Source organism: Hippoglossus hippoglossus, chromosome 5 (genome assembly GCF_009819705.1).
Source record: "Hippoglossus hippoglossus isolate fHipHip1 chromosome 5, fHipHip1.pri, whole genome shotgun sequence".
In the NCBI taxonomy this organism is placed as follows: domain Eukaryota; kingdom Metazoa; phylum Chordata; class Actinopteri; order Pleuronectiformes; family Pleuronectidae; genus Hippoglossus; species Hippoglossus hippoglossus.
This window is the reverse complement of record NC_047155.1, coordinates 12,260,937-12,274,166: the sequence shown is the minus strand read 5'-3', so window position 1 is coordinate 12,274,166 and position 13,230 is coordinate 12,260,937. Positions and strand designations below refer to the sequence as shown.

At 40.0% G+C, this 13,230-nt stretch overlaps 1 protein-coding gene across 2 annotated transcripts; it reads right to left on the bottom strand.

Moving 5' to 3' along the window:
- Positions 1-421: 421 nt before the first annotated feature.
- On the bottom strand, positions 422-12,489 carry gnb1b (guanine nucleotide binding protein (G protein), beta polypeptide 1b). 2 transcript variants are annotated; one of them, XM_034585668.1, is made up of 11 exons: positions 11,975-12,489; positions 7,483-7,592; positions 7,305-7,343; positions 7,107-7,213; positions 6,776-6,839; positions 5,507-5,669; positions 4,983-5,049; positions 4,667-4,868; positions 4,334-4,550; positions 4,095-4,210; positions 422-2,141 (listed from the first exon to the last, which is right to left on the bottom strand). In XM_034585668.1, exons 2-10 carry the CDS (start codon positions 7,537-7,539, stop codon positions 4,104-4,106), a joined length of 1,023 nt encoding a protein of 340 aa, XP_034441559.1. In that variant the 5' UTR covers positions 7,540-7,592; positions 11,975-12,489; the 3' UTR covers positions 422-2,141; positions 4,095-4,103. The 2 variants fall into 2 exon arrangements, with proteins under 2 accessions (XP_034441559.1, XP_034441560.1); XM_034585669.1 differs by lacking the exon at positions 11,975-12,489 and adding an exon at positions 11,527-11,844.
- Positions 12,490-13,230: the final 741 nt, after the last annotated feature.

Sequence of the window (13,230 nt, the reverse complement as noted above, 5' to 3'; positions counted from 1 at the left end):
AATTATAAAAAACTAAAACACATTACAGGATAAGAGAATGTGGAATTTGAATTGTATCAACAGATTGTTGCAGTCCTAACCCCTTTATATAGTGCTGGTCGGTTGGACCATTTATAAGTATTAAAAGTTTGACACCTGCAAAGGTAGCAGGCAACACAAGCAAATTAAAATGTACCCTCAAAAGTACAGCTAGTATTGTCCTTACAATTATTTGTTGGTTTTCTACTTTAAACAAAAACAAAGCACGTGCCAACTATGAGATTTTGATACTGGTCATTTTCACTTTAAGCCTTTTATTTTACACGACTACTACTGGTCTCAAAGCAGAGAAACGTTAGTCTGAACGGCACATCGATATGGTGAAGGGGTGTAATAACTCCTAAAGACTCGGTGCAGCTTTAGGATTCAACTCAACAAAAAGTAGAGATCTCAAACAGCTTTTTATTACATTTTTCAATCAATAACAGTACAATTTAGTACAGTATCTATCTTGCATCCAGCTCACCGTGGAACACCAACAGACTGAAATGAAATACAAAAAGTGAAAAGGTACATAAGGGTGCAGAGCTCTATAATATTAATGGAAAGAGAAAAGGGAATCCATCTCAGTTGAATTGCATTTTCACTTGTGGCCACACACGAATACATCACATTTATTGTACATCATCGCCGAAAAAAAAAGAAGAAAAAAAAAAAAGGAAAAGTGAAAATATGTCACAACTTTAACAAAAGTGCTTCTGTACACAGTGAAATGTTGTCATTCAGATGTTCTGATTTTCAATTTAAGACCAAGAAAAAAAATGTACAAAAGTTTTAGTATGGACAGTATGTGAGGACGTTATTGTTCCATTGAGTGTGAGGATTTGAAGGAGAGAATAGAGGAATAGAATTCTCACAATGATTGTTATAATTATTACAAAAATTGGCATCAAGAGAACTGGTAAGCATAATTTACACTAAGTATGCAGTCAATATTAAGTCTTTCTCCACTCTTGCTCACTCTGGTGCATAGCGTTACCAGTATTAGTACATGATGTATGCAGAGCTTGAGCCCAAAAAATTGGCTTCTATTAAGTTCAATGAATAGGTTACTCTCCTTTTCAGAAACAAAAGAAAATCTAGGATTGTTGCACCATTGAAAGCAAGTCTACAGCATGCACATCTAAATTAACTCATGGCAGACAAAATTAAATGTCTTAACTTAAAACATCAGACCATTATTTTCAGACATTGATTTGTACATTTCATTCACAGAGTTGCAACTGAAGTCCCAAGCAAAGGAAGTGTCTATTTAGTCAGGTGAGGTGTTTCACTCAAAGTGGATACTAAACACAATCTCCCCCCATCCATATAATAAAATCCAGCCATGCCCCAATTATCTCTGCACCTACCTTGCTAGCCCACCCCCTTCCCACCCAAAGTCAAAAGGCATGTATAAGAATTTAGGGCGTTAACTGGATAAGTTACTCGTAATAACTCCTTTTGTACTGGAATGAGCATTCATAACTTATAGCATGTGCTTTGTTAGTTAACATAGTATTAGTTGAGAGGCAAAGCTTCTTCATGTGCAAAAGGCTGTGATGAAACAAAAACAGCTAGTATATAAATACATCATGGACATTTTGAAAGCTGCTCGTGTAATATGATCCAAGCTTTTACTTCTGCGTGTTTTCTCTCTCATCTGTCTTATATGATTTAACTGGATTAGAAAGACAAGCTGTAATTCAAACATATCTAAAACCACTAAAGAAATATGACAAAAAGAAAAGCCATCAAGAATAACAAACCATCAGAATATAATTCTTAAAAAAAAAAAAAAAAGTTAAATAATTTGTACATTACACTCCAACATTTGCTTTCAAGACGCACACATTTGCATGGGATGATAGTGTTGTTGTTTTTCTCTTTCAGGGTAACATAAAAATGGTCCAAGAAGGAATGCACAAGTTTCTGATTTGATACCACAGGAGATCCTTTCTTAACTAGGTGATAAACAATTGTGCTCTTCTTTGTGTAGGAAAGGCATTGGTTTCCCTTCGTTTTTGTGGTGTCCAAGTCAGTTTAAACAGTGTTGAAGAAGATGCTGTGAACATTCTGAAGTTGTAATGGTCTTCCAGTCAACTTTGGAGTTAAAAGAACATCTGGGAAACAAAGACAAATGAAATTTAGAATGTAACTAATCTACCCTGAGCTACAATTTAGTGTTAATTTAAGGCTGTTTGTGTTCATTATGAGCTCTAGGGCGGTCGGATTGTTTCAAAAATGATTGATGAGGCAGCTCTGCATTACGCCGACGACCTGTCCCGAGTGGAGACGACCTCTCGCCCAACGTCAGCCCCGTGACTCTCAGGGATAAGTGGAATAGCTGATAGATGGATGGATGATCGTGGCCAAAGAATTCACAACGACGATATTATCATGATATCTACTGATGATTTAAAAATAATAATGCTACCAGTGAAATTAATTTTTCATTTTGTTATTGTGTGTTTTGTCTGTTTTCTGACAAATGAATTGCACTCACAATAAACCACGTCTAAAGTTGGAGTGTGAACCAGAGAGTACTGTGTCACATTGGAAAGAACTGGAAATTATGAGCTGCTGAATTATTTGCATGATATATGTTTATCATTAACCAGATATTAATAATTTTATTTATCACTTATATAATCGTAAATACCAGTAAAGGTATTACAAGTATTACCAGTATATTACCTGTAATGTATTACCTGCAATAAAGTGATATGAAAAAAAAAAACCACCCCTAGGAAATACATAAAATTATAATTTCTTGGGCTTTTTTGGAAGCCTGCAAAAGCCAATATTTATTTATGTATTTCAGGGAACTCAATGTAATGAAAATGTAAAAAAAAAAAAAAAAAAAAAAAAAAAAAAAAAAAAAAAAAAAAAAACAAACACAGTATTAGCAGTGGATTATTAATATGACAAACACTACGTTCACACAGCGGGCCCAAGTGGACTGAATCTGACCCCCCCACCTATGTGACCCAGATCTGATTGTTTAATAACATTGTGAAAAGCACAAATCACATGGAATCTGATCTTTTCAAATCTGATTTGGGCCACTTTCATATGAGGTTCTAAACCGGATACAGATCAGGTTTTTGTTAATGCGGCCTCAGTCTGAACAGCCATGTGACCCGTATCGGAATTCAATGCAATTTTTACGTCACTCCAGATCGACATTCCTCATAACTTTACACAGAAAAGGGAGCGAGCAGGAGTCTCTTGGCGAAACCAAATATGGAAGACACACTGCGATGGAGGATTTGAGTGGAGGGACAGTGAGATTTTAGACCTTGCAAGTACTTGGGATGACATGTGACAAGCAAAACCTGAGGGGTCGTATCATAACCAGTCTGTGAAAGCGTATCAAGGGAAAAGTTAAAATCGTAAACGCTCACATCTGTGGCCTCCATGTTTATCACAGACTTCTTTTCCTTGTTAACTTCTGTACACAATGTGCTGCATGTCACGTCTTGTTCTTCTGCGCATGAGAGTCACATCAGAGCCACGACCGGTTCACATTGGAGACTGATACTAGCCCCATTTTAAATGATAATGTGAACAGCTACATAATTCTTTTGAGTCTAGAAAAAAAATTCGTACTGAGCACTACTTGCAGTGTGAACGTAGTGTAAATGGCTGAAAATGTCTTTCTGAGGAGCTCCGACACAGTAACACAACATGATAATATCCACCAGATGACTTTCTCTGTACAGCCTGTATAATAAAACATGAAGCTTAAACAAATTACTGTAAATGTAGGGGCAAGAATGTTTTGCTGATTACGCGAGTCAAAAGAAAATGCCATGGTCCATTCAAGCTTACAGACATCTCAAATATGCAGACCAGCAAAAGAAAAATAGACATTTTAATGAACCCACGACTCTCTTTAACCTGTAAGGCAACAAAAGTAGCACCATCAGCACATCACCTTCGACTCCAGCCAGGAAAAAGATGAGGCTGACATGTGCAACTACAGGTATTTACCGGAAACAGCTTCAAAGAACAAATGTAGGAAAATGTGAAACAATATAAAAAAGAAAGAAAGAAAGGAAAAAAAAAAGAACCTTCAGGCTTCAATTCCAGATCTTCAGAAAACTGTCCCAGGATCCCGTTGCAACGGCCATGCCATCATCAGTAACTCCCAGACAGCTAACACGGTTGTCGTGTCCAGCCAAAACACCTAGAAAAAGTAACACAAATGTAACTTGGTTTGCACGAACAAGCAAACATGTTTATTTTGTCATGTTGTATATCTAGTCTGGAGGGTGGGGCTGCTGTTTGAGATCATGCTTCAACTACTTACCAGCACGGTCTGCTTTTAGTGTGTCCCACACATTACAGTTGAAGTCATCATATCCGGCCAGAAGAAGACGGCCACTCTTTGAGAATGCAACAGAGGTGATGCCACATATGATGTTGTCATGAGAGTAGATCATTAATTCCTGATCCGCACGCAGATCGAACAGCCTGCAGGTGGCATCATCCGAGCCCGTGGCAAAGGCATTGCCATTAGGGAAGAACTGAAAATGACAAAAGAAAAATCATTACTTCACAATAGAGGAATACACTGAAAGTAAAAAGGTAAACCTATGCAAGTAGTGTTCAAGTACAGTTTGGAATTCTGTGAATTACTTACACAGATGGCATTGATGTCAGACTCGTGGCCAGTGAATGTCTGTCTGCACATGCCCTCTCGGACATCCCAGAGTTTAGCAGAGGCATCACAAGCACCAGAGACGAATAACCGCGAGTCAGGGGCCAATGACAGGCTCATGACATCACCTGTATGTCCAGCAAAAGTGGTTGTCTGCTGGCCAGTCTCAATGTCCCAAAGTGCACTGCAAAATAAAACACGCTATTGAAATAGCAGTTTCTACAAATTCCTCCAAAACTGTAGCTTTCACACAAAAATGCTGGTTTAATAATTAAGCCAGTGATTGTTTTTTTCTTACCAAGTGGTATCTCCAGAGCTTGTAACAATCTGGTTGTCATCAAGGAAGCGACAACAGGACAGGTATCCTGATATTCAAAGACAACAGTGTTCATTTATATGGAATTGCATGTCACATATTTTACTAGCAGACAAACAGTGAATATTTAGTTAGAGTTATTTAGAGTAAATAAGTACATCTTAAATTTGGGAATTAAACACATTATTTTTAAGTATGGTTTTATGTGTCTTTATTTCCCACCTCTTGGCCTCAAATCTCCAGAAAGTGCACTTTTAAATGTTAGTTTTTCCAGCCAATTTTGAGTGCTTGTAAATAAATTTAAACTAGGTTGTACCAGTGATCCACCAATTTCTTTTTAACGCTTTTACATGGAACAAATGGTATGGCCTCAGAATGTTGAGTACACTGTTGAGAGTTTTGCAATTCATTTTAGTTCGGAATTTGTTTGTTTGCTTTGCAAAGACTCAAATCAATGATTCATAAATGAATGATGCCACAGCTAGAATAGAAAACAAAACATATACCTGTATGTCCAGCGAGCTCACGGCTCACACGTACATTCCCCTCGCGTGTTTTCAGGTTGTAAATGGAGCAGATGTTGTCTAAGCCACCACAGGCCACATAATTTCCTGATGGTGCATACGCACAGGTCATGACCCAGGAAGATCGAAGTGGAATGGCATGAACCTATAACAATGGTGAGACAAACAAACATACGTTTACACAGACAAATAAAGAATCATTTTAGAGTTGGTAGTTTTACTGATCTGTTACCTAAAAAGGTTAGAATTCATATTTCTTTGGAATGGGGCTTTTTTTGCAGCAAAAAAGTGATCAATTGTGCACCAAGACCTAAATCAGTGTGACACCCAGGCCAGGTCATCGAGTGAAGCACCCATGACCCAATTATGAGGGCAAGTGAAATGAGAACAAAGCACAGACTGTACTGCTCTGGTATGAGACAACATCCTGTAAATTCACGCCCATATCGAATCCATTTTGATAGAAACATGATAGTGTACATCAGTCAATAAGCTGCTACTAGGAGCTCTCAGTCAAAATAATGAGGCAGAAACAGTGAACAGTGATTCCCTGCACACATTAAGGTATCGTGTATACAACTCTGACCTCAATCTGGCCTGCTATCTTTACAGTAGGTCTGGAGATACATTGGAAGAATGACCCTTTAATCTTTAAATTCACAGTTGGAAACACTATCCGCTGTATCAGGTTCATGTGATGTTTTTTTCATGTTACCCTCAAAGCTTCTGCAGCAGTGTAGGACTAGACAGACAATAAATCTCTCAAATGTTCTGCCTGTGGTGAAGAGAGCCAAATAACCCATCAGGCACACAAATTGTGCACTACTTCCAGCCATCCCACTAACTGCACATCAGACACATCAGCCCCAAGGCAAAGACCACAAATACTTCCTCACTTTCTCTGATATGCAACCCCTCTGATTCTTATCCCTAACCCTCCTTCTGATACAAGTATATCCTCATGAGTTGCATATTAATGGTTGCATGATGCAAAATATCAAGCAGTGGGAACATTATAAAAAAATATTTTTGTATTATTACACTGATGTAAAGCACTTGAGAGACCAGGCCCACGTCATCCATTCATCTATTTTGCCTCCAAGTGCCTCAACTTCTGCAGCAACAAAGACTTTATCTACTTTTAGGTGGCAATACTGACATACAGTACAAATCTATGCTGTTATCACTTTAATTTCACATTATAGGACACAATCATCCATTGGTGCAATACATCCAAAATACATGACGTACCTTATTTGTGGTATAGCTGTCCCAAATAATAAGTTTGCCATCTTGAGAGGCACTGACCAAGAGCCTACAAAGAATGAGAACAGCAATTTAAACATTACCATTACATCAAAACTGGAATAAACACACAATATCTATTTTTATCAAGAATCACAAGTGAAATTATTAGGGAAAATATATAATAAAATATAAAAATATAACCTGACAAACTTATATATATCCCAATGATATGATTTTATATGAAATCAGCATAAAATTGAATCTAACTCTCACAAACAAACAAAAGACACAGGCCAAATCTCCAATCAGCCATAAATCCTTGCATTGATCTTACCTGGAGTCTGTTCCCCAATGCATGGCATAGATTTTAGCCAAATGACCCCGGAGCGTTCGTCTTGTACGCATCTGGATTCGGCCAACAGGGTCAATGCTAGCTGTGATCTGGGAAAATAAATACACAACACAGTTAGTACTGTGGTTATTTTCAAACTAAGAGACGGATCCTAGTGACTGATCCTAGCTGAACCATTACCTGTGATAGTGTGGCATCTGCGCATGCTTTCCTGGCATCCTGAAAAGAAGAAAACTCAAATGTTTAGGGCAGAATTCCTGCATGTCATATCAAACTTTGTGGTCGAGACTTAAATGTCTAACTGTATTTTTAATAATAAATAGCAGTAAGGCATATGTAAAATGAGTTTGTTACTTACTCTGATCTGATTTTTGAGCTGCTCTGCCTCTTGGCGTAACTGGTCCAGTTCACTCATTTTAACTCTGCTTTTTCGATTACCTTACTCCAGCTACAGGGGCACTTGTTGATCTAAAAAAATAACAACATAAGGCACTTTAATGATTCACACAAATCTTCAACGTTTAAAATTCAAAGTCACATTTCAACCATAAGCAAAGTGGTTCAGAACCGAGCTTCGACAAAACCCAATTCTTGAAACGGCGGGAGGTAATGGACGAAGACCAATTTCAGCCAACTGGTAGTCATTGACTTTTCATTTGACCAAACTATATGTAATGTACAGTTTATGGTTCAACCTTACGTTCCCACCTCAATGTCACGACCATAATCCTGACACAATCTAGATCGCTAGACAAATCCTGTTAAGGCATGACTTTCCAATGATCCGAAAAGCAGTCATTATCCTGTTGACCTCAATCCCAGGGATACTGCGAATTTTCAATCAATAAGCTACTTATATTAATACAGCGCCTTGAGGCACATTAAAAAAATTGTAATTATGACCCAAGTAGCCTGGTCCCATTATGGTATACATCAAGTACAACAGTTGACAGTTATTATAGCAAGGCTTCATTTGTGTTACATTACTAATAAGCATTTTATAATTGCCCATTTCTGCAATGTGCTGTGAGAAATATGGCTACCCAAATTTCACTTTCTTGATTTGAAGCAGTTAAAAAAAAGTATTTAAAAAGCTATCACAATGCCACAACATGGCGGTTGTGGACGGCTTCAACATACTTAATTGTTTTGAATCACATCAACGGTTGGATCATTAGTTTGAGAACAGTGACTGGTTGTTTACTAACTCATGTTATCCTGGAAAATGGACCCTGCACTCAGGTCCATCCAATTAATTATTCAAGTGCGTCAAACAGAAGCACCCAGGAAACAAATGTGTTATCGTATTCTTAATGTGTGTGAGTGTTTGTGTGTTTAAAATCGTGCACATTTCTTGTGGTAAATCAGACTATGTAATTTCTGGCAACACACAAATATTAAAAACAAAGGCACATATTCACACACAAGCTTAACCAAACGAAACATCAATTAGGATTTTCCACTGATTAAAAGCTATAGCAAGAACCTTGTAGAATCCACTTCAAAAAGAAATGAAAGGTAGGGATGACTTTTTTGGAATGTTTTAACATGACATTGAAAGAGTAAAACACAAAATCCACCTTCTTAAAGACACGGTCACTTCTAAAAGGTGCAGTCAATGCAAACTGCCCATAGGGCATTAATTATCTTGAATAAAAAAACATAACAGATCTTTGCAAAGCACATAAATGATCAAACTTCAGCATAACAATGTAAAAAATGAACAGATGAAGATTTAACAGAGTTTGCAAAAACTAAAGCAACATTTAGTTTGAATAACCTCGCCTTCCCAGTTACCTTACCTGCTGTGTTTCACTCAGTAGTCTATGTCACTGGAGATTTCAGGACAAGACTGAAAATCTTCTCTACCTGACTACGTTGTCCATAAGATCCTCTGATTGGCTGACCTTTCTAAACACTGATTATCCTCTTATGCCTATTAATCTAATAATAAAGGTGTCATTGAATGTAATTATTGTGCAGTTTCAACAAGTGACAGCAGAATGCCATTATCCCCTTGGAAACTTCTGATATATCTTTAAGAAAACATTCTATTCTGTTGTAAACATTTAATCTGGTGATAAGATACAAATCCTTTAGTTTTTATCCGGTTTCTATACAAAAACCTATGACTGCTATGTTTAATCTAAAAGTGGAATAGCCTGGAGTCGTTCTATAAACTTGAGCTTTAAATATTCCACATTCAAAAATATTATTTCCTATTGACCTCTGTGGATGCTTACAGTTAAAGAGTTCCTCTCCCTCATCACTTCTCCTTTCCAAGCGCCTGATCACAGTCAGCTGACTGCATGATAAACAATGAGCAGTGGCAAACAGCCTGGAGTTGTAGCTCACTAGCTGTTCTCAGGTCCCTTAAGTGCAGCCTGTGTCTGCTTCTTTCAAAAGGTGTCTTCTACAATTTAGGTTGAAATTTAAAAATATGTATCTCTCTCGTTTTCTCTCTAAAGTAGGTGAGTAAACATGTGTTCTCAAAGGACAGTCAGCTTATCTGCACTGTTAAATGATGATAATGCACTGTTTCCCTGCTAAAGCTGGATCATAGAAAAAACCATAACCAGCAATATCACTGAGCAACTCCATAATCCTAAAAGCTAAAATCCTCAGTCAATGACTCCATAATCCTATCCATGTCTACTAACATAAACAGCTGGCAAAGCCAGCCCAGGCATTAGAAATATGTTTTCCCAATCATAAAAGGATGAGTTTAATCTCATTTCTTTTACACACAACATGCTTAAATCAAGTGGCTGGATTTCCAGCCTTTCAGAAGGCCACTGAAATCCTGTCTGATTCAACCTGCTCCTTCCAGAGTTCCAGTGTGATCAGATACTGTATAATTAGTACCACTCTTTCTCTAATACACTAGAATGAATATATTCATAGATGTCCAAACGTATTTGCAAATTGCATACACACAAATGGCACACTGCATAGCAATGTATGACAGACAGATAGTAGAAATACAAGTACAACCTACTACATAATATTACCTAGCATGAGTATTTTCTTAGTGATTTTCTGTGCACAGATTCACTCAAACACAGTATTCGGTGAACTGGTAGTTGACCTTAGGTGACTGTTTGCAGTACTGTGATTTGCCTTCAACAGTACCATCGTTTGCATTGCATTTGAATGGCTACCGGATAGCTGTTCAAACCAGGCGGCTCCCTCACATTTGTTTAGAAGGTTTGGTCTACACAGGCTCCAGGCATATTTCTGGAGAAATCTGACTCAAATGCAGCTCCACAGTGTGGCAGAACTCACTGGTGATTTGGGGAAGTTAGTGTCTGACTACGTGTGATCTGGTTTCTACATTGACTGAGAGCGGGACAGTGAAGTGATAATAGGACTTGCACTGATAGAAATCTGAGAAGATGCAGCTAAACGCCATCTTGCAGTCTGCTGTCCGCTAGTTAGCTTGCTAGCAGGCTTGACAGTGAAGGCCTGCAGGCAGGGCAGAGCTGCTATTCACGAAAGCGATACACTCATGTCGTTGGCAACAGTTTCACTAGTGATTTAAAATCGTACTATAAAAGCGAAGTCCGCTCATTTTGACGACAAACCCCACATCTAGCAGCATCTACAGCAAAATAACGACCCACGGCTACTTTGGGGGAAGACTGGGCTGCTCTTCCGCAATTACATCGAGTGCTACACAGTTAGCTTGTGAGCCGCTGGTGGTTAAATAGAAACGGGTGGCTCGGCCTGCAGAAATCCACTTACTCGCACACTAATAATCTCGTTAACGCAAACGGTGCCCGATTGATTTGATTAGGACGTATCGGTGTATTTCTTGGTTTCCCGACGCTTCAGTGGGCTCGAGCCTGTGGAAACTGCAAGGTCGGGCGGCGACGGCCTGTTTGACTTAAGCGAGCAGCGATGCGGGTGATTTCTCATAAACTAGGTGATCGTTTATCATCCACCGCTACGTAACTCGTCATTTAACAACTGGTGATAAATAAGTTTAGCTCCAATCCTACGTTAAAGGCGTTGCACCGGCGCGGCCGCTTCGTTGCAGGGAGGCAGCAACATGCTAACTTATTAGTTCGGCTCGTTAAAAAAAAAAAAAAAAAAAAAAAAAAAAAGGGTGTTAACGCGGATACGATAACTCACGCTGACAAAAGTGTGTTTATTAGATATGTGTAAATTTAACGTGCTTATTTAAAGTCGGCTGGAGACGCTGCCTGCTGTACCGTCTCCAATAATCAATATTTACTATTAATTTTGTTCACGGGACGGTTATTTTTTCCCCAGCCCAGCCCAGTGTTTCATCATCAACTGACAGCAACATCTTTTTAAATGCAATTCTTCAAGTCGGCCAACAAAGCGACTCAATACGAAACCGTTCAACCTCCAGTGCGAACACTGACATCGCGTTCACCTTCTGTGGAGTGGGGCTGGAAACTAAGCGACAGTGCCAGTGCCTGTGCTTTAGGCCGAGAAGCAGCTCCGCGGGGCCATCGCTGACATGGAGCCTCGCTGCCCAACATTTACGTTACTTCAGCAGCTTGGCTAACGCGAAGCGGTAGTTCACCCAACTCCGCCAGTTGCGTGGAGAGAAGTTAAAATAGAAATCTGATTGTTTCACCGCGAACGAAGAGCACCGGCACCCACGGCTGCAAACAGTCCCCCCAGTTCAGCTACTTGCATTCGCTTATCGTTAAATAGCCAACTTACACGTTAGCTCACCGCGGCTAACTATGGTGGCTAGGGAGCTAGCCATCGCTACCCCACCCCCGGGCAGTTGCAATTCCGCCACAATGCATCAGCTAATACCACTAACAGACACGGTGGAAAAGTGCCACGATGCTGGGTTTATTTCACCTTACCTGATTCAATTTGCGCTTGTTTTTGCGTTTGGGCATTGACCGGAAAACAAGACGGCGTAAACCTCCGATCCACGCATCAACGATCACCACAGCGCTAGCTCTCTAACTAGCTAGCCGGCTAGCGTTGGTTTTCCGAAGGAGCAGCCCTTCCCGTGCGCAGGCTACAGCTAAAGGGAGCTTGACAACCTCCGTCAACCAACCGGAGAGGGAGGAGGGTGGGGGGGGGGGAAATCACACCCACTAGCTTTGTGCTGGAGACACCGTCCAGGCAAACCCAAAAAAAAGGGCTAAATCTTCACCGCCGCTGGAAGTCCAGAAGTCCGCCTGCTCTCTCTGACCCTCCTTGCCCGTCTCAACATCTGCCCTTTCCCTGCGCTCGCTCTCCTCCGGCCATCGAACGACGAGATGGGCGCGGTGACCCTGCAGTTAGCGCCGGGAAACCCCACGCTGCAGCAGCGACGGGGAGAGAAGCATCGATCCGTGTGTGATGGTTTTATCTGCACATGGAGACGCCTCATCGATCACTGTGATCACCGTGGAGCGCCTCTCATTTTGCTGTGTGTGTGTGGGGGGGTTTCATTAGGGTGGATTAAGAGCACGGAAGAAATGGCGTTGGTTTGTTTTCGTTCCCCCACAAAGCGGCCTGATTGAGGGTCGGGGTCAGTCAGGCCCCCACTTGGGCGTTTAAAGTAGGAAGTGGTGTTCATTATTTCAGCTATAACCAACTAGTAACAGCAGCATCGACAATATAGAGTGGCCTCATGATGTTGTGCTAGAAAACTGACTAGGAATAAAAAGTCAGTAGATTTTGTGTGACATGAGACATGGTAATAAGGAAACACTCCTCAAAATTAGAGGAAAACTTATGTCCAAAAATAATGGCATGAAGAATCCAGGACCTGGATTCGAAGTTTCCCTGTTTACATGTATTCCCTTCCATGAGCCTTTGCAGCGTAAAACCAGTTTGTCATAGACTTATTTAAACCAAACAAAGATCAGACTCCTATTTAGTTCTAAAGCTGCCCAACTTAGCTGCTTTGCTTTTAAACCTTGATACGCTAGTAAGATAGACTCATGCCTAACCCTGGTGGTCGCTAACATCTGCTGGCCCAGATGGCATATGGCTGTGGACCACTAAAGGCAATGATGCAGCACTTCTAGACTTCTTGTGCCCCGGACAAAAGTGAGCCTAAAGTGGCCCACTTGTAAAATAGCAAATGTGGCCGAAATATCCCAAAACAAATGATGGCCTTTTT